Raw genomic sequence first — 18589 nt, forward strand, 5'->3', positions numbered from 1 at the left:
TGGGCCTATCAACAGCTGTTGCGTTGACTTGATGGGTCCCATGACGGTTCTGCTGTACTGGTCTTGTGCGATTGCAGTCACATCCGCGCCGGTGTCGACCTTGAAGGTAAAAGGCAAGTTGTTCACGGTAGCAGTAATCCTCCACGGCGTGTTCACTCCCTTTGATTTCGCCTAAATATAGCTTTCCGAGATCTTTTGGTCATTGTCGGATACTCGAGGTCTCGTCCTTCGGCTTAGACATGCAGACGCGGGCGTAGTGGCCTTTTTTCCCATACTGGTTGCACGTCTTGTCTATCGCGGGACACTGTGTCTTCGTGTGGTCACGCACACCACCACACCACTTGCAGCGTTCGTCTCCTGTCTTGTGTGTACGTTGAGGGAGCGACTTGAAAGGCACCTTCGCTTCGTTCCGGTGAGTTTTGACGTTTGTCTGGCCGCGAACTTCTCCCATGTCGAGAGCTGGCTGTTCAATGGAGCGAATTTCCTTGTGTTGAAGTTTCACGCTCTCTGAATTGCGGGCAGCTGTGATTGCTTTTTCGAGAGTGAGTTCTGCGTCAAGCTGTGGGCTCTTGCTGAGTTTTACGTCTCGCAAGCCGACCACGAGCCTGTCCCAAATCAGTTCGTCTTTGAGAGTTCCGTAATCACATCTTTCGGCCATCTTGAACAGTTCAGTCGCAAATGCGTTGACGTTTTCATGCTGCTCTTGCTTCCGAGAGTTAAATCGCGCTCTCTCATAGATGACATTTTTTCGAGGTAGGAAAAGCTTTTCAAAAGCACTCACCACGGTGGAGTATGATGCCATCTGTTAGTCTGTCAGTTTCAAAGCAGCGAGCACGTCCTCCGCTTCTTCGCCAATGGCGTAGACTCCGTAGAGTAATGTGTTGATTTGCGTAGTCTCGTCCTGTCCTGTCAGACCGGAGATAAGTCGGTAGCGTTCCCACCTGCAGTGCCATTGTGTCCAATCTTCGGGCTTGCGAAAATCGAGCTTTGTTGGCAGTTCCACGGCGAGCGGGTTGAACGTCATTCTTGGAGTGCCGCTCGTGCGCTCTTCAATCGCGCCATGAGTGTCTGGCATGACGCTGCGGCCGCTTACGTTGGGCTGGCTGTCCTTTTGGGTGTCACGCTGTGTTGGTTATCCCGCCGCTGCCGCCATGTGGTAGATGTAGCCAGTATAACAAGCAAAACTGTTTATTTATACATCAGGTAACGGCGTCTATTTTCGCTCCGCTTGGCGCGGTTGCCCCTGCCGGGGTCTCCCGGCGGTCCGCCTGATTAGCTTGCTGCTTGGGGCGCTGTCGTCAGTGGCGCCCACAACACAAACGACAGATCGCACGCGCTCACCACGGCCATGCTTGCCGCATGAGGCTTGTCTCGGGTTCCGACGGCCGCTGCTACGCAGTTTTCAGTGGCACCCCTATAGGCTTCTAAAGCACCGTCGAGCGGCGCTGCTGCTCCTGACAGGGAGCACCATCTCTGGCAGAAAAATAGAAACTGGGGATACACGCGGCGGCACCACCTAGGCATCCCGTGCAAGTTTTCTCCTTTCGCTCGCTCGCTTCCGCGCACGTACAGACATCTCGCGCTGCTTTGTCGCGCGGACAGGAAATCACACACTGGACGCCGCCGGCTCAGCTCGCTGCCTTCAAGGCGTGCGCCGTGCGCTCTTTCGCACGAGCCTTGACGTGCCCCCGCAGGCGCACCGCGACATGCCATCTGCATTCCGTCTTGATTCGGCAACCTGACGCGTATTTTAAAGGACAGTTAATTATAGGCGGGAAACTTTTTATTCATGTCTGCACTGTAAAGCAGACAACAGACGGGGATGAGTAAATATTGATTGTGAATGCGTCCCACGTTAGCAAAAACGTAGGAAGTGAATCTCGAGGTAAGTCCGCTATGTAATTATATTGTCGTATATAATATGTTTAAAAACTGCTAAAGTATCATCAGTACTATGAAATAAAGTGGCCCGCTTGTTGACCATCGTTTGGCCTGTAGCATGCGACCTTTATACGGATTTGTTTTTTATTATTACAACGTTACTAAAGGAAATCTTGCAGTAGAAGAATAAGTATATAGTCCAAAGGAGGTGTTTCTACAAAGACAAGAACGCTAGCGATCTCATAAGCACATGCATGCTCCGTGCGCTGCACGCGACATAACCTGCTCACTGGCTCGGAAGGTAGGTGAAATCCAAGCTTGTACTACATAGTGTTTTATTTCGGTTCTTATTAAATGGTTGTGCTTCATTTTGATAATATTTGGTTTGCACTCACTAACCCTGTGACACGAATGGGGTGCTCCGTGCGAGTAGTGTAAGTCGAGCCATAGCTAGGATCAATTTTGTACTGCACTTCCGACATATCTTTGTTAATAATAATAATAATAATAATTGGTTCACTTATTGGCCAATTTGCAAAAATCTGTAAAAGCGTCTCAGCAAGGCATGGTTTCCAACGCCGCACCCCCCCCTCCCCCCTCCCCCCCCCAAAAAAGGCCTCGTTCCTAGATAAATCTAAAAATGAAAAGGCAGCTGTGGGCACTTAGGGCACATTCACACATCAGTCTCGATCGCGGACGTCGCATCTGTTGATTTGGTTGCTTTCGGAGCACTCACAAAGCAGGGAGAGAGCACAGAAAATCGGCAAAACTAGACATGTGGGGAGCGAAGAGCAAAATAATCTTCCATCCTCTTCACTTTTATGCATGGTGTTAAACCACTGTACTTTTTTGATGCCTCTCCAAGCAGTATTTGTCAACTATCAACATTTTTGAGTTTACGAAGAAAGGGGAAATTGGCTCTTTTCGTTTTCACAAAGAACGCGAGACTTCTCAGAATGCTGTCATGCGGTTGGAAAACAGGTCTTGCGGACACGCTTCCAAAGGAATCTGCAAAGTTTCACACGTGAGCCTCATCTTTTTGTGCTTCGCCTACTATTGTGGCTTCCCATGACACAATTCTACTTGGTACATCCGTTTCGCATCAGCAAAAGCGTTTTTGTATCGCCCAATAACCGCCAGGCGCAACGCGATCACCGCGCATGCACGGGAATCTAGCGGAGCGTCTGTTCCGGCGAAGCCCCATCGTTTCACATTTCGCCACCACGGCAGGAATGCGGCACTGCCGTCGCGCAGCAAAACTCGAGCTTGGGTTTCCTATAGGCGCTGCGCATGGTGTATAGACAAGTGTCAGCTCGTGACGTCAGTGGAGATGCGGCGGCGCTGGCGACAGCAGTGACTTTCGGGGTGTAGGCAAAAGCCTGCACCGTCTGCATTGGATGCGCGGCGCTTGCTGTGTTTTCGAGCATAATTACCGATATTCCTGCAAGCTGTGGTGTGGTTGGTTGCGCCACGAAGCATAAAACAAAAATGGCACTTGTTTCCATATGTTTCTTGCAGTCGGATAAAAATGAGAGCGAAGAGGAGCGGCATCAAGCGCGACAAGTAGACCCTTCAGCGACGGATTGCCTTCACGGCTAACGTGCGTTGCACTTTTGCATTGAAACTTGATCAGTTCGTTTGGAACTTTAGTTTTTTGGGGTGTTTTTCGGCCGCACGACGAATAACGCAGCAGCAAACGCCTGCAACTCATGCATGTTTTGCTGTATATACTATCAAGTCATAAGAAGTTTTGACGCAATATTCCGTGTGCCTATGATCTTAATAGAAGGTGGGAAAGCTGCGCTGTGTGCATCCCATTCATCTGCAGTATTGCCCTTGTATATGTTTGTGTAGAAAAGGACACAAAAGTTGCTGTGGAAGTAACTGCAGTTATATACAATTGAGGGGTCACTCTGGCGCGATATTGCCAAAACGGCCGGAACTGTGAAGTAGCTTTTTTCTGTTTTCACTTTCGCGAGTTTCAACGAGTGACACTTCGACACCGGTCCTAGAAAGCGAGTAAACATTGTTAGGATCCCGGCAAAGTCGCACAACATTATTTCTCAGATTATTAAATTTTCTTTTGAACGAAACCTGACGAATTAATATCCAAGTATCGCCTAGCTCTGATCGAGCAGGATATTTAATAGTATATATGGCATATAGAGGTTAGTGTCCCAAAATTGAGTCGGTTATGAGGGGGGCAAAATAAGCAGAATAAAATGCATTTGAATAAAAATGTTACAATTATATTAAAAAGGTCAGCAGATCTTTTAAATTTTGTAGCAAGCGATTGTGGATAACGTTGCATTTGCGCTCATGTACCGCCTTTGCCAAAACTAACCTGGCTGCAGGGTCTGCTTCTCAGTCGTATTGTAGTAAATTCATACCACATCCGAAACTTTAAATCTTAGCAAAATAAAGGCGAGCGCCTGCCCTCTCTAGTTAATGAGTAGTGATATTCTGGGAATCCTTATTGGCTTTATATACAAGTGAGAAGCAAAACATGCAGCCTGGTTACTTTTGGCAAAGACGTGTACCTTTCCTGTAGAGCAAAGAGAATAAATGAGAGTATTCTTAAAAGCATTCATATACAATCGAACCTGGATATATCGAACTCGAAGGGGATCGCGAAATAGTTCGATATACCGACAATTCGATATACAAAAATCGGCTTGTGACGGCACTTACGATGCCAAAAAACGATAGCGCATTTGTCGCGTAATCAACCCACTCGCATAATGAACCCAGCCTGCACTTTTGCACGGAGAATTTGAAAAAGAAAAAAAAAAAGCGTTAAGGCCAGCTCGCTCACATGCAAGCGATTGAGCGATATCAGCGACGAGCGGCAGCAACAGAGCGACAATTTTCAAACTTGTTGGAACTGCATCCCTCTCGCTGCTCGAGCCACGGCGGCAGCTCTAAACAAGGTTTCTGTGTTGCCGCGGCAGAAATCGCAAGCGTTTTCGCTTGAATGTCAATGGCGCGCGTCACTCCGTTTCGGTCGTCTCATCCACAGCTCATTTCTTGGCAGCGTGCCAAGATGCTGCGCAGCGATAACGTGAGGGAGAGCGCGTTTATCTTTTGAGAGCTCCTGCGGTGGCGGGGAGCGAACTTGGCAGAGTGCCCGTGATGGCTTGATTGCACGTACAAGCCTGGTTCGATTTATCACGCCGCGCGCAGAGGGTTCGCAACACACGTTGGAGAAAGCGTCGCCGCCTGTCTGAAAACAGGCTGAGCTGGCTTGGCGCAAGCGTAGCGCGTGCTGAAGGAGAGAGATAGCTTGGCAAAAGGATGGGCACACCCACGCACATGACTTGCAAACGTCATGTGTTGGCGCGCGGTAAACAATAATTGCAGATGAGCGCGCCTTTGGGGAATGGGCGCGGCGTTGCCCAGACCAGCCGTCGCCGAACTGTCCCCTCTCGTTCCTTCCGCACTTGGCTTGAAAACGGCACGTGGCAAACGGCCAAAGGTGATGCGATCGTCTTTGGGGAAGGCACACTTTCCAGTGCGTGGTGCGGAGTTCGATATATCGAACGACCGGTGAAATTAAGTTCGATATATGACGCGGATTTCCTATACTTTTGCATGGGATTTTCAAGGGGATATTCCGTGAGTTCGATATAACCAAAATTCGATATATCCCGGTTCGATATAACCGGGTTCGACTGTATGTATATTGTGAGCTGCATCTTTCATTTGTGAGCCGCATCTTTTTTTTGTGTGTGTGTGAGCGTCTTCCACAATATTAACCTGTGAATGACCCCATTGCATCAAACATTTGTGAATAGAACAACTTGGCTGCGCACTACAGGTGAATGTTACTGTTGCAAACGCCAGCGGCCGGCGTTCGCCTGCCAACGGGTCGGCGGCGGCGAACGCGTTAGAGCCCAACGAGACTGATGGCTGGGGCAGAAAGAACCGGGTTTATTGTGTGGCTTGGGTTTTTATACCAAGCCAAAGAAAAAAAAGAAGAACGAAAGGAGAAGCTGCCGGGACGCTTGGTGATGACGAGCAGAGCGGAGGCGGGCACACGTGGCGCTGACGACGCATTTAGCAGTTCGCAGCATCCCCCTTTTCTTGGAATCCATATCTGACTACGGGCCTCCTGACACGTGTTGACCGCCGCAGCACCGGACCCTCGATGTCGCTAGCTGTGGGAGCCTTCGTTCTCTCCAGCTCCACGTCTGAGTGATCCGCAGGTACTCCAGGGCAAGCAGGGGGAGTTGAAACAGCAATGGGTGCATCGGTGCTTCTTCTGCGGAGCTGGTCCATGTGACGGTGAACAACCCCGTTGTCTGTCTCCACTTTCACAACACGCGAGCCCGTGGTTTCCTTGACCTTGCCCGGCGTCCATTTCTCGCCGCTGCTATAGTTGCGGATGTATACCGGATCTCCTGGGGCAAAGCTCCAGCCGGCGTCTTCCCGTGACTGGGCCTGGTCGACTGTCTTGCACCTGGGCGGGAAGCACATATCTAGTCTCGTGCGCAATCTGTACCCGAGCAAAATTTCGGATGGCGAGCGCCCTGAGGGTAGCGGCGTGCTTCTATAGCTGCACAATATTCTTGCCAGGGCCTTCGTTATATCCCCTTCTGAGCACCTTTTAAGTCCATCTTTAATGGTTCGTACAGCGCGTTCAGCCAAACCATTGCTTTGTGGGTGATACGGCGGTGTTCGAATGTGTGTCACGCCGTTCCGCTCCATAAATTGGGCAAATTCCCAACCGATAAAAGGCGTCCCATTGTCAGAGACAACTGTGCGGGGTAGACCAAACTGACTGAAAATTGTCCGGAGGGCCTTGACTGTGGTGCAGGACGTGGCGTTGGATAGGGGTATGGCCTCAATCCACTTGCTATGCGAGTCTACGATGACCAGGATTATCTTGTTTTGAATAGGTCCCGCAAAATCAATGTGCAACCGCGACCATCTTTCCTGCGTCTCTGGCCAGCTAACAGGTGCGTGGGTAGGCGGCATTGGAAGCGCTTGAACGCAGGTTTGACACCCAGCAGCCACCCGTTTAATATCTGTGTCGAGACTGGGCCACCAGAAAGTAGACCGCGCAACGGTCTTCATGGAAGAAGCCCCTTGGTGTGCTTCGTGTAATAACTTCAAAAATCTTCCTCTGGCTGCTACCGGAATCACAACACGGTGGCCCCAGTAGAGCAGGTTCTGACTAACGGACAGCTCATGTCGCCTTTTCGAGTATTCCGCCATCTCCCTCCCTTCCATAACCAAGTGCCTCGGCCAACCCTCCAAGACACACCTACAGACTTTCGAGAGCACTGCGTCTGCTTGCGTGAGCACTTGCAGCTCCTTTAGGGGCACGGCAGGCTGGTCCCAGGCGTCCAAGGTCAACACGTACTCTGCCTCGTCCTCCGAATCCTCGGGAACCTGCTGAGATGGTAGCGGTAGGCGGCTTAAGGCATCCGCGACGAACATGTGCTTACCAGGCTTGTACTGTAACTTATACTTGTATGCGCCAAGCAGAATGGCCCATCTCTGTATTCGAGCAGCTGCCATGACGGACGTTTGCCTGTCATGCTTTAGGAGACCCAACAAGGGCTTATGGTCTGTAATGAGCGTGAACTCCCGCCCGAGTAGATAGTCTCGAAAACGCTGCACACCGAAAACTAAAGCCAGGGCCTCCCGCTCAATGTGAGAATAATTCCTTTCAGCGGCGTTTAACGAGCGCGAGCGAAATCCGATCGGACGATGTTCGCCATCTATGCGATGGGAAAGCGTGGCCCCAACACCATAGGGTGATGCATCGCATTCTAAAAATAGCTCTTGTTTCGGGTCGAAGTGCGTGAGCACCGGGGCCGTGGACAGCGCCTCCTTCGCTAAGGAAAATGCATCTTCTTCCTTAGAACTCCACACCCACTTAACACCCTTTTCGAGCAACCGGTACAGGGGGGCTAGCAACGTAGCCATGTCAGGCAAAAACTTGTTGTAGAACGTTACCATGCCCAGAAACGAGCGCAGCTCGCTCACATTTTGGGGGGAGGGCGCTGATTTGATGGCATCAACAGCTTTTTCAGTCGGATGCAGTCCGTCCGCATCAATACGGTGACCGAGATAAGTGACAGACGTCTCGTGAAATCGACACTTGTCAGCACGCAGCTTGATGCGATGCTCACGAAAGCGCTGAAGAACCGCCCTGAGGTGATTGCTTTCGCCATCCTGGTTTTCCGCAATCAGAACGTCATCGAGGTATGCTTGTACCCCGGGCAAGCCTTGCAGAACAGTTTCGATACGCCTCTGGAATATGGCCGGTGCAGAAGCAATTCCAAAAGGCAAGCGATTGAAACAAAACAACCCTTTTTGGGTGTTGATTACGGCCAACTGGCGGGATTCTTCGTCTAGCTCAATCTGATTGTAGGCATCCCTCAAGTCCAATACGCTGAATCGCTGCCCTCCTCCCAACTGAGCAAAAATATCATCTATAACTGGCAGCGGGTACTGTTCCATTTCACACACTAAGTTCAGCGTAACCTTAAAATCTCCACATATGCGCACTCGCCCATCTTTCTTGAGAACTGGTACAATAGGTGTGGCCCATTCTGCGCGAGTGACCGGTGATATTATGCCAGCTGCCACAAGCCTGTCCAATTCCTCTGAAACTTTATCGCGTAGAGCGTAAGGTACTTTTCTTGCCTTGCAGAACTTCGGCTGTGCTTGTGGCTTGACCTGCAGGTGCACTGGTGGACCTGTCATGCTTCCCAGGGCCTCCGTGAATAAGTCTGCGTAGTCCTCCAGAACGGCAGTCTGTACAGCAGGGGTCAAGCTGCGGTCCTGTGGCGAACGCAGAACATGTAGCACAGCTGCTTCTTTGGTTTCGAGTTTCTGCAGCAAATCCCGGCCACAAAGTAGGGGTCCTTCGCAATCTAAGACGATGAGGTTGCAATTGACAGCTGCAGTCTTTATAGCGCACCCGCATAGGCAACACTCCGAGTACCGGCAGTCTCCCCAGATAGCAAGACAACTTAATCGTCGGCTTCTGCAACTCTGGCCATTGATTACTGTGTGCTTCGTAGGTTGTCCTAGGAATGACACACACTGGCGATCCGGTATCTACATCCATTAACAGCTTGATGCCATTCCAGCTGAAAGTTTTTCTAATTGGTGGCACCAACAGTTCGTTTGTAGTCACTGACCATAGCTGGGCTGCACTAGTTTCGCTATCGCTCTCTGTATGCGCTGTGACGTTCACCGAATGGTTTCTTTCCTTTCGGCACATTCGAGCCAAGTGGCCTTGTGTGCCACAACTGTAACAGCGTCGGTGACGCATCGAGCAGGCGGCATTATCATGACCGCTGTTTCCACAACGCTCGCACTGCTTGTCACTCGCGTTCCGCTTCGCGCGCCAACGCCGCGGCATCTTTAATGCTAGCAAGTCAGAGGAGGCTTCTTCGTGGCTTATCTTCTGCGAATCAAGCTCTGCATGCTCGGATGCTATCGCAAGTGCTGTCGCTTCAGCTAAGGTAAGATCTTTTTTTGCTAGCAATTGTTTTTGCAAGTTCTTCGAACGGACGCCACATACGATGCGGTCTCTCAACATCCTGTCGAGCATTGTTGCAAAGTTGCAGTTCTGAGCAATTCGTCGTATTTCGACAATAAAATCTTGTACTGACTCCCCTTCGTGCTGTTGCCGGTGAAAGAACTTGAAGCTTTCGGAAATCTCGTTCGGCGTAGGGTCGTAGTACTTGCTTAACTCGTCTACTACTGACTGATAGCTCAAAGAGTTTGGCTTCTGTGGGGCGACTTGTCCGCGAAGAATATCAATGGTTCTTGACCCAAGCGCGGCGACTAGCAAGGCTCTTTTCTTGGCATCGTCAGTTACTTGGTTAGCTTCAAAATAGGCCTCAACTTTGACGAGGTACGATTGCCACTTATCTTTCACGTCGTCGAACTCAGGCAGGTGGTGGCCCATGGCTGCAGGAAGGTCCGAGGCCTGGATACTATCGACAGACCCTTGTGTTATGGGAATCCTCGTCGCCACTGTTGCAAACGCCAGCGGCCGGCGTTCGCCTGCCAACGGGTCGGCGGCGGCGAACGCGTTAGAGCCCAACGAGACTGATGGCTGGGGCAGAAAGAACCGGGTTTATTGTGTGGCTTGGGTTTTTATACCAAGCCAAAGAAAAAAAAGAAGAACGAAAGGAGAAGCTGCCGGGACGCTTGGTGATGACGAGCAGAGCGGAGGCGGGCACACGTGGCGCTGACGACGCATTTAGCAGTTCGCAGCAGTTACAAAGAACTAAAAGATTGAGTTCTCATTCGATGAAATTCTGTCAGTTAAGTTGCAGGTACAGTGAGCTAGAAACATGATTTCTAGTTCCCTATAGCTGCCGGTAATATTGTTCTTAGAGTGAGTTATGTGTTTGAGCAGCAGATTCCAGTCATTCAGATCTTGTCCTCCTTTCATGCGCTAGCAATATGCCCGGCAGTTTAACAGTGTCGACTACTAGTCTTTCTTATACATTGTGCTTACTCATTTTCATTCAACTTAATCAGTCTCGCCCACCATAGCTGCGCGCTGTTGAGGTCGCGGAGAAAGAAGCCAATGCAGTTCTTAGCCGGGTAATTCCAGCAGTAATCGGCTGCAAAAGTGCTTGAACTGCTCTCCAGGCATAAACCAAACTATTTCTATGCACAAACGAAGCTCACACTTCAGAATATTTGCACGCGTGAACTGATTTCAAAGGCAGCGTCGCTTGGCGCTGTGTAGGCACGCTGCGCTTTTGCCTACACCCCATGTCGCTGCCGATCGCAGCGCCACCTTAGTTTACAAACTTGACGCTTGTGTATACCACCCCCCTTGCCTTGGAGCTTCAGGTGATACACAATGCAATTGCTTCCCTACCCACATTTGACATCGCTCATATTTGCACTGACTCCCTTAAAAGGCCACTGTCCAGGGAAGGACCTTTTAAGCGAAGGAGCCCAGTGTTTCGATCAGGTACCGGAGATAGTCTGTGCAAAATGCTACAGTGACACGCGCGCCGCAAATACAAATCAAAGCAGTCTCATGCTCTCCTTCGGGAAGCCAGCTTTCCCATTCCCTGCGCTGGCCCGTCGAGCCGCAGCTATGACGTATTTGTCGAGAACGACGTCCATTGGTCCATCTCACTGTCTGAGGGTGAAAGATGGGTGTCTACCGCTCGCTGCGCACTTTTCCCTTACCACAGCCAGACTGAATCCAGCGGCGCGCGCTCCCTCGCCCTTTTATTTATTTTTTCCCGTTCAAGCGGAGTGCCACGCCCCACCTCTCGCCAAACGCGGAGGAGGAATGGGAATTTGTCTTGCGGAGGCTAGACGACCTCGGGCAGGAGAGTGAAAAACCTTTGCGAGGGAACAAAAGGAGAGAAGCACGACAGAATCAGGTGATTGCGGTGGCTGTAGCTGCGTTATTAGTTACTCTTTTCAAAAACATTTTGTGGCCTTGCGTTCTGGGGGCGAAGTGTCACAGTCACCAAGGAAGAAAATATTTTCGACCGGAGGGTGCACAGAGGGCCTCTAAGCAGTTAAGGCACACATTCCAAATTACAAAATCCATTCACCAGCTCTGCAAACAATACCCCTGTCCTGTACAGTGCGTATATATTGGATTCGGGGCCATGCTCACGATCTACATAATATCCGTGTGGATACAATGACACCCCTTGACACATTCCGCCACCTTCCCCTCTTGCCCCATACCCCGAGAATCTTTGCGCCAGCAAACACCCTCTCCCCCGCAATCTCACTCGGGAGGAGGAGGTACTGCGCGCCGGATTCGGGCAGGAGCAGCTCTGACCCCTTCTATGTGTCATCAGTGGCGTGATGAACGGCTTCAAGTAACTGACAAATGCCTGCACTGTGGTGCTTCCGGTGAACCTGCCGAGTTACGGCATCCATAAGACAGTGCTACCTAAGGAAAGCAGGCCTGCGGTGGGACCTTGAATGTGACTACTGCAAGTGGACATTAGATAATCAGTTTATCGAGAATTTCTGCGAATTTTAAAGAGATCAGTTTACACTCCTTTTTCTAACTTGCTCCTACTTCCTGCTCCTTCTTTCACTATGCCTGATGGCAAATGTCTCAAATAAAACAAAAACAAAAAAATCTGACAAGACATAAGAAAGATCAAAAAATGCTTTAAACAGCACAAATGACCTGCGCAACAATTTAAAACAGACTAGCAGCAAACAGAATGCTTGGTTCCACACTAATAATTGAACATCTTTTGACAAGCTTCACACTGATCTGACCTAATAGATTTAAATACATCGAGTCAAGCAATTTGATGCACTCACCTGTTATAAGTGGGCTACGGATATATCTGCTATCTATTTTGAGCATATCTTTTTTTATCATGTGATTTTGCTGATAAATTTCTGGACACTGATCGGTATCGTGCCTTTAAAGAGGACAGGTGCCAGTGGAGGGCAGCCTCCTTCAGCTTGTTTACTTCACTGTTGGCAGAAGGCACGCTGGGGCTTCCCTATTTTCAGCGCGTTGGCAATAGGCACTGCATTTGAGAACATTTCTAGTGACTGGCACCTTAATGCTTCAGAGTATGCCTTCGTCTGACGTGCCAGACATGCTTGCTATTGACAAGGAGGCTAGGTGATCAAGTACCTGCTTGTTTTCATAGCAGAACCATTACAATAACTCCTGTATTTCTCTGTAGCCAGACAAGCTTCCTCCTTTTGGCCTTGCCATTCTAGACTGCCCCCCGGGTGGCACAATGTCCATGGCAAAAATGTCGCCATAACTAGATACTTTTCACTACAAAAAGAAAAAAAAAAGGACTTTACTACAGCCTACTGTGCTGACTGCTTTCTCTCTTCATGTAACTTGCGTGAGCATTGCAGTGCAAAAGGATACGCAGGTCGACATTCGGAGGCACCAAAAATCCAAAGGACTTGGCAACTTGAATGAGGTCCAGCGTGTTGACGTCAAAGATAGACTTGAGGTGGTGTGAGTCATAAGCTCGAACATAAGCCTTGTAGGCTTCCTTGGCCGACATGTGCAAGTAGTAGTTTTTCGAGATGAGCTTCTCCAACTGTGCACGAAATAAGATGGAAAAGAAAATATGGTTATTTTCCCACACAGCAAAACAATTAAGCATGTGTGCTAGCACTTTCAGCCACTGTTTGTTACGGTAAGATGCGACAGCATCAATGGCTTCCTCCTGCAGGCCCTTACTGGTGCACATACAGTTTGCTACTTGCCCAACGGCTCAAATACGAATTTAATACAAGGGTTGTTCAATAAAGACTAGGTCTAGTGCTCTCTGCTGTGTGGTGCCAGTGTTTTTGGTAGACATTGTGATCCACTGCTATTGCACCATATGCATCATCACTTTGCCTCGAATGAGACAGGAGCAATAGTTATTCTAACAGGAGATAGTACCATATAAACAGAAATATAGGTCGATATTTTTTTCTAAAAAACAACAAACAACAAACAAACAAATTAAAGTAGCCCGTTGCCTTTATAAGGGACATGCACTGGGAAGCAGTTTCTGTCTCTCATATGAGAGGTCCCTTATAAGCAGGGTACCAAGTCCACATTTTCTAAGCAGACCTGATTTTGGTGCAGGCATCATATGGCTAAAATATGCAAAAAAAGAAGGGTACATCACGTCGCAAAAGCGTTGTTATAGCATTCATTTACATACTGCATTTGCTTGGTGGATCACCACACTGACCACACCTTGTAACTTTCTTACACTACTGCTGAAACAGTTGTAAATCTTGGTTTGCTTCATGACTGCATTGATGCTGTTCAACACAGCCTCTTCCGGCTTGAAAATCAGGCCAAGAGCCTCTAGCCGATGTGCCAAAGCTGTATATGTTGGCAAACTATGTTTGCAGCAATTGCAAAGTGTGATCGCGATGTGACGTGGCACTGCAGTGATTCGCAACTAAGCTGTGTGTCTTGTAATGCTACAAGAAGTCAAGCAAAAAAAAGCGCCACGAAATCTTAAAAGTAACCAGCTTACCACCGAGGTGCTAGAAGTGGCCAAAACTATAAAGCATCACCAGCAGAAATATCACTATGAAATTTATGCTTGTTTGACAAAGGGTAACTAACAGCGGCTGTGAGTAACAAGTCTGTGAATGTCGCTACTGAGACTAAAAATAAATGAAAAGCAAACAAGGCATTTCCGAGTGGAGTAGAAACTGGTTGAATAGAACAGAGCAGTTTATTTATCCTCGCCAGAGCAAACCACTTCAGTTTTTATGTGTGTTTATGTCTTGGCTTGGCTATGTCTCGGTTTCTAAGTACAATGACTTGTTAATGTCAGTAGCACCAGCTGAGCACTTTTTTTCCATTCACCAGATAGATTTGTCGCTCATACCAAAATGCAACTTAATAGACAATTTTCACTATATCCTTCAGACTAGTGGAAACAACACTTACAATAATTCGTGACAGGAAGCTCCACTAATTGGAGATCCCAATGCGTGCTCCCAATATGCTTGCTCAGATGCTCGCATATGCAATCCCACTTGTGCTCTTTGTGGCAAGCCTGCAGAGCTTCTCTACATGCATTCCCACCGTAGAGGCTTCTTTTAGTCATTTCATAGTTGACTGACCTGCTCTTTGTTCGCCAAAGTTAGTTATAATTAATAATAACGGCACAGATGTGTCTCTCTTCTTTGTTTTCACTGTCACTGAACCTGGCGATGGATGGTGCCGCATCTAATGTTAAAATGTCCGTTACAAGCAAGACTGAGTACCAAATTCGTCCTTTACAGCCAATTGCCTTCTACATCTAATGTCTGTTAAAATGAAAGTCACAGGGTGGCTAACCATTTTGGTGAATGATGTCTCTTATAAAGGGGTTTAGCTGTATAGCAGTCTGTCGAAGAATTTGAAGCACAGCTTGGCAACTAGAGGGAGGCAAGCCGAATGGCACTCGGGCTAGTCAAGTCATCTTTATTTCAACATCGCAGAGATGTTAGGGGCGTAGCCAAAAAGCCTAACAAAGGCTTGACGAGGGGCTACGCCCCCATAAAAACACCTGGCAACTTTGGTGCGACAGATAGCAATACAGATATACATTTCTTTGTCTTATTTTTTTTTTTTACAGAAACAGCAACATGGCAAAGTGACACTTTCAAATAATGATGAAACAAGGACATACATGCAAAACAGAAGGCATTTTTAAAGAAATACAGTTTCAGTCAGTTCATAAAGGGTATGGAATCTGCATATTGTAATCAATCTATTGTGTTTAGCAGAAGTGGCAAGTTAAAATTAATGCTTTGTCGTCTGTAATTTGTTCGGGTTTGCGGAAGGATGAAATTATTTTTAGTATGCGTGTGATAGTTATGAGTTTTGTGCTCAAGCCTGTACATTTCTCTGAAGAAAAGGACTGGATTTATTGCTGCAGTCCTGTAGCGACTTAATAAGGTTTGCTTGTATTGCTGCGGGAGAGGAATTATATTCAGTTTTTGAAAAATCGATGCCATAGGTGTGTCTCTGGAAACGTCGATGAGTATTCTAAGGGCACGTTTTTGCAGTTTGAAAAGCTTGGTGATATTAGAAAATGTGGTGGTTCCCCAAATCAAAAGACAGTAACCTATAACGGAAGAGAATAGGGACTGAAATATAATTTTTTTACCACACTGTGGTAAAAAATACCGGAGCCTTGACAGAATACCTTTCTACCTTAGCTGTTTTCTGTTAGCTGGTAGCTACCAAGCTGTTTATCGTGGCATCTATATGTGTATTCCATGATAATTGTTGATTGAAATATACTGCAAGGCTTTTGAAATCCGAGACGAGCTCGATTTCAGCTGACCCTAGCCACAGTGAGAAGCCCGAGAAGTCAACGATCCTGTTTCTCGGCTGGAAAAGGACAGCTTTTGTTTTTTTAGTATTTATTTTTAAGGAATTAATGGTCATCCATTCATGAAGGGAACACAAACACCTATTTGTTTGCCCAAACAGGTCATATACGTCTGTTGATTTAAAGAAAATGCTTGTGTCGTCAGCGTACATTATAAATGTGCATTTGTTATCTATATACTGGTAAAGTCATTATGTACAGGTTGAGGGACGCCATTTCGCGCGGCCTGTATGTCAGAAAAGTGATTGTCAATTTTAACTTGCTGGCAGCGAAAGGTTAGGTAAGATCGGATCAATTGGAGAAAAACTCCCCGAAAACCGCATGTGTCTAGCTTGCCTAATAAAGTCTCACAATTGATCCGATCAAAGGCTTTTGAAAAATCTACAAATATACCCAGGATACGCTGTCTGTTTTCAAATGATTCTAGTATTAACTCTTTCTGTACAAGAAGGGCGCTCTCTGTTGACCGACCCTTTCGAAAACCATGCTGGCATGCACTTATCAAATTATGTTTTCCATTAAACCCAGCAATACGCTGAAACATAACCTTTTCCAGACATTTTGAGAAGACGGGAAGAATCGATATCGGACGATAGTTTGAGAGGTCATTTCTGTCACCACTTTTAAATATAATAGAAACTATAGCCATTTGCATTCGCTTTGGGAATACTCCTTTTTCTAGACAGGTGTTGAATATGTGCTCCAAAGCTTTGCTGATAATATCAATGACATATTTAAAGGGTTGTACCTGGAAACCATCTATATCACGGGACTGGCTGTTGAGAAGTGTTGTAAAGTGACTTTCAATTTCATGTTTATCTGTCGGTGACAGAAATGCAGTATGAGGGCTGCGAAATTTTAAAAACTCTACAGAGCGGCGATCATGAGCGCTGCTCACAACTGTAACAAAGTAATCATTAAAGCGATTAGCCAACTGCTTTCCAGATAGTATGCAGTCGTCAATCGTTATCGAAGTACAAGTCTGTAGCTGCCTTTGAGGGTATAAGATGTTATTAATTTCCTTCCAAACAAGGTCACTTCGTTTTACTGTATTATAGTTGAACACTTTATTCATATAGTCCTTCTTTGCTTGGCGAAGGAACAATGTTACCCGATTTCTAAATGCTTTAAAAGCTACGAGGTCATCGGAAGCTCTAGAGGAAATAAATGGGGTGTATAGCTTGTTTTTCCTTTTTATCATTTTTAGACAATCTCTATTTATCCAAGGTTTGCGAGCTTTTCTTGGTTTTTTGGAAGTTATTTTGGGAAAGCACTCTGTATACATATTTTTTATTATTTTAATGAAGAGATCGTACGCGTCATTTGGGTCCTTAATTTTGTACACGCACTCCCAGGACACTTCCTCGAGTTTGGCTCTGAAAAGTTCTAAGGTATCTGCATTTATTGTTTGGTACGTTTGAACTACTGGCTTCTTCCGTTGACGCTGTTTCACACAATCAGCAAACAGAAAAATTGGTAGGTGGTCACTCAGTTGGGCACAGATTACACCAGATTGTGTATCCTGAATATTGGTGATAAAAACATCAATTGATGAGCCTATAAGCATTCGTGTTGCTTCCAAGATCACATTTTGGAAACCATTACTACGGCCGCTCGATGGAAGCGCACTAGGTGCGGCCTGCTACGTCGCCCGAAACCGGCGGGAGGCGCCTACTTCCAGTCGCCACCGCTCGGGGACAGTTGCGCGCGGAGAGCTGCGCCTGGCTGCGCTTTGAGGGAGGCGTCGGCGTGGTAGAAGCATTTTATTTTAAGGATATAAGAGCTCCGCTTCATACAGTTTGGCAACAAGAATTAGTATATACTGTCATGTCTACTGTGACCATGTCAGCACTTAGCGCTTGCTCGGCAAGGATGTATACTGGAGTGTATCCCGAAAAACTCATAGTCACGGTGGTTCAAGGCCACTCGAATGGAGAGCTCTCATTACTGTGATGTTTCATCGAATCCAGTTGTTCGTCACATTAAAATCTGACCCGGCTGTGAACAATTCGAAGCTGTTCAGCAGCCATGGTAGCCTAATGCATAACCACTTAACTATGTCGCGAATTCCGTGTGTCATTTTCATACAATTTACTCATCCCTGCATACAGCTTTTATACACAAATTGATGTCAACCTGTTATAAGCTGCCAGCGCTATCCAATAAAAAAATGTCCTACAATGAGCAACCTCTGTGAAAATGCGACATGTAACCAACCTTTCTATCTCATTGTGACAAATTTTACGGTGAATAATCAAGATGTTTATTAAGGGTAATCTAGATGATAACCTGGGATCTTCTACTCAGTTGGAGACCTTAAACTTTGTGCGCCAGAACGCTATCCGTCATGGCTTCCCGCATTTTGCATGACGGGACAAAGTAAGCAGGCTTGATAGAGCCGGTCTGCCTCAAGGTGCTACGTATATGCGCCGAAAGCTTTTATTACTATCTTTATTGGCTGCTCGCAAACCCATACAATTTTGCTGGTTCATAATTTTCAATGGAAGAACGCGCATCGAGTGTTGCTGTTGTGAAACTCTCAGCTGTGATCACAAGAATGTTCACGCAAACTGCAGCCAAGATTCAGCGAGCAGCCGAGTACGCTTATTTAATGGCCACACAAAAAAAGGAAGAAAATTACCAATCGCAGAAGGAAAACTTTTCTTGGGAGAGGTTTATGCCATAGCCATACAGATCGCTCCACTGTTTAGTTGACATTTCCAGCCCAGCTCGCTATCAGCGGAGGCAGCAACTTAACGATATCTTGCATAGCGCCTTAGCATGGGCACGATCATTGCTTTTTTAGATTAGCTGCAGGTACTGTGTACAATGAGAAAACAGTGATGAAACCAAAAGTTTAC

General features: G+C 47.2%; 1 protein-coding gene across 1 annotated transcript in view; it reads right to left on the bottom strand.

Moving 5' to 3' along the window:
• pit (probable ATP-dependent RNA helicase pitchoune) overlaps window positions 1–18589 on the bottom strand; it is an 85784-nt gene that overhangs the window by 15744 nt on the left and 51451 nt on the right. The window contains exon 11 of the mRNA XM_084600411.1: window positions 12752–12929. Within this exon, the coding sequence (XP_084456537.1) occupies window positions 12752–12929 (178 nt within the window). The remainder of the gene's footprint in view (window positions 1–12751; window positions 12930–18589) is intronic.

This window comes from Amblyomma maculatum, chromosome 1 (genome assembly GCF_055883805.1).
Source record: "Amblyomma maculatum isolate TAMU_Amacu chromosome 1, ASM5588380v1, whole genome shotgun sequence".
Lineage (NCBI taxonomy): Eukaryota > Metazoa > Arthropoda > Arachnida > Ixodida > Ixodidae > Amblyomma > Amblyomma maculatum.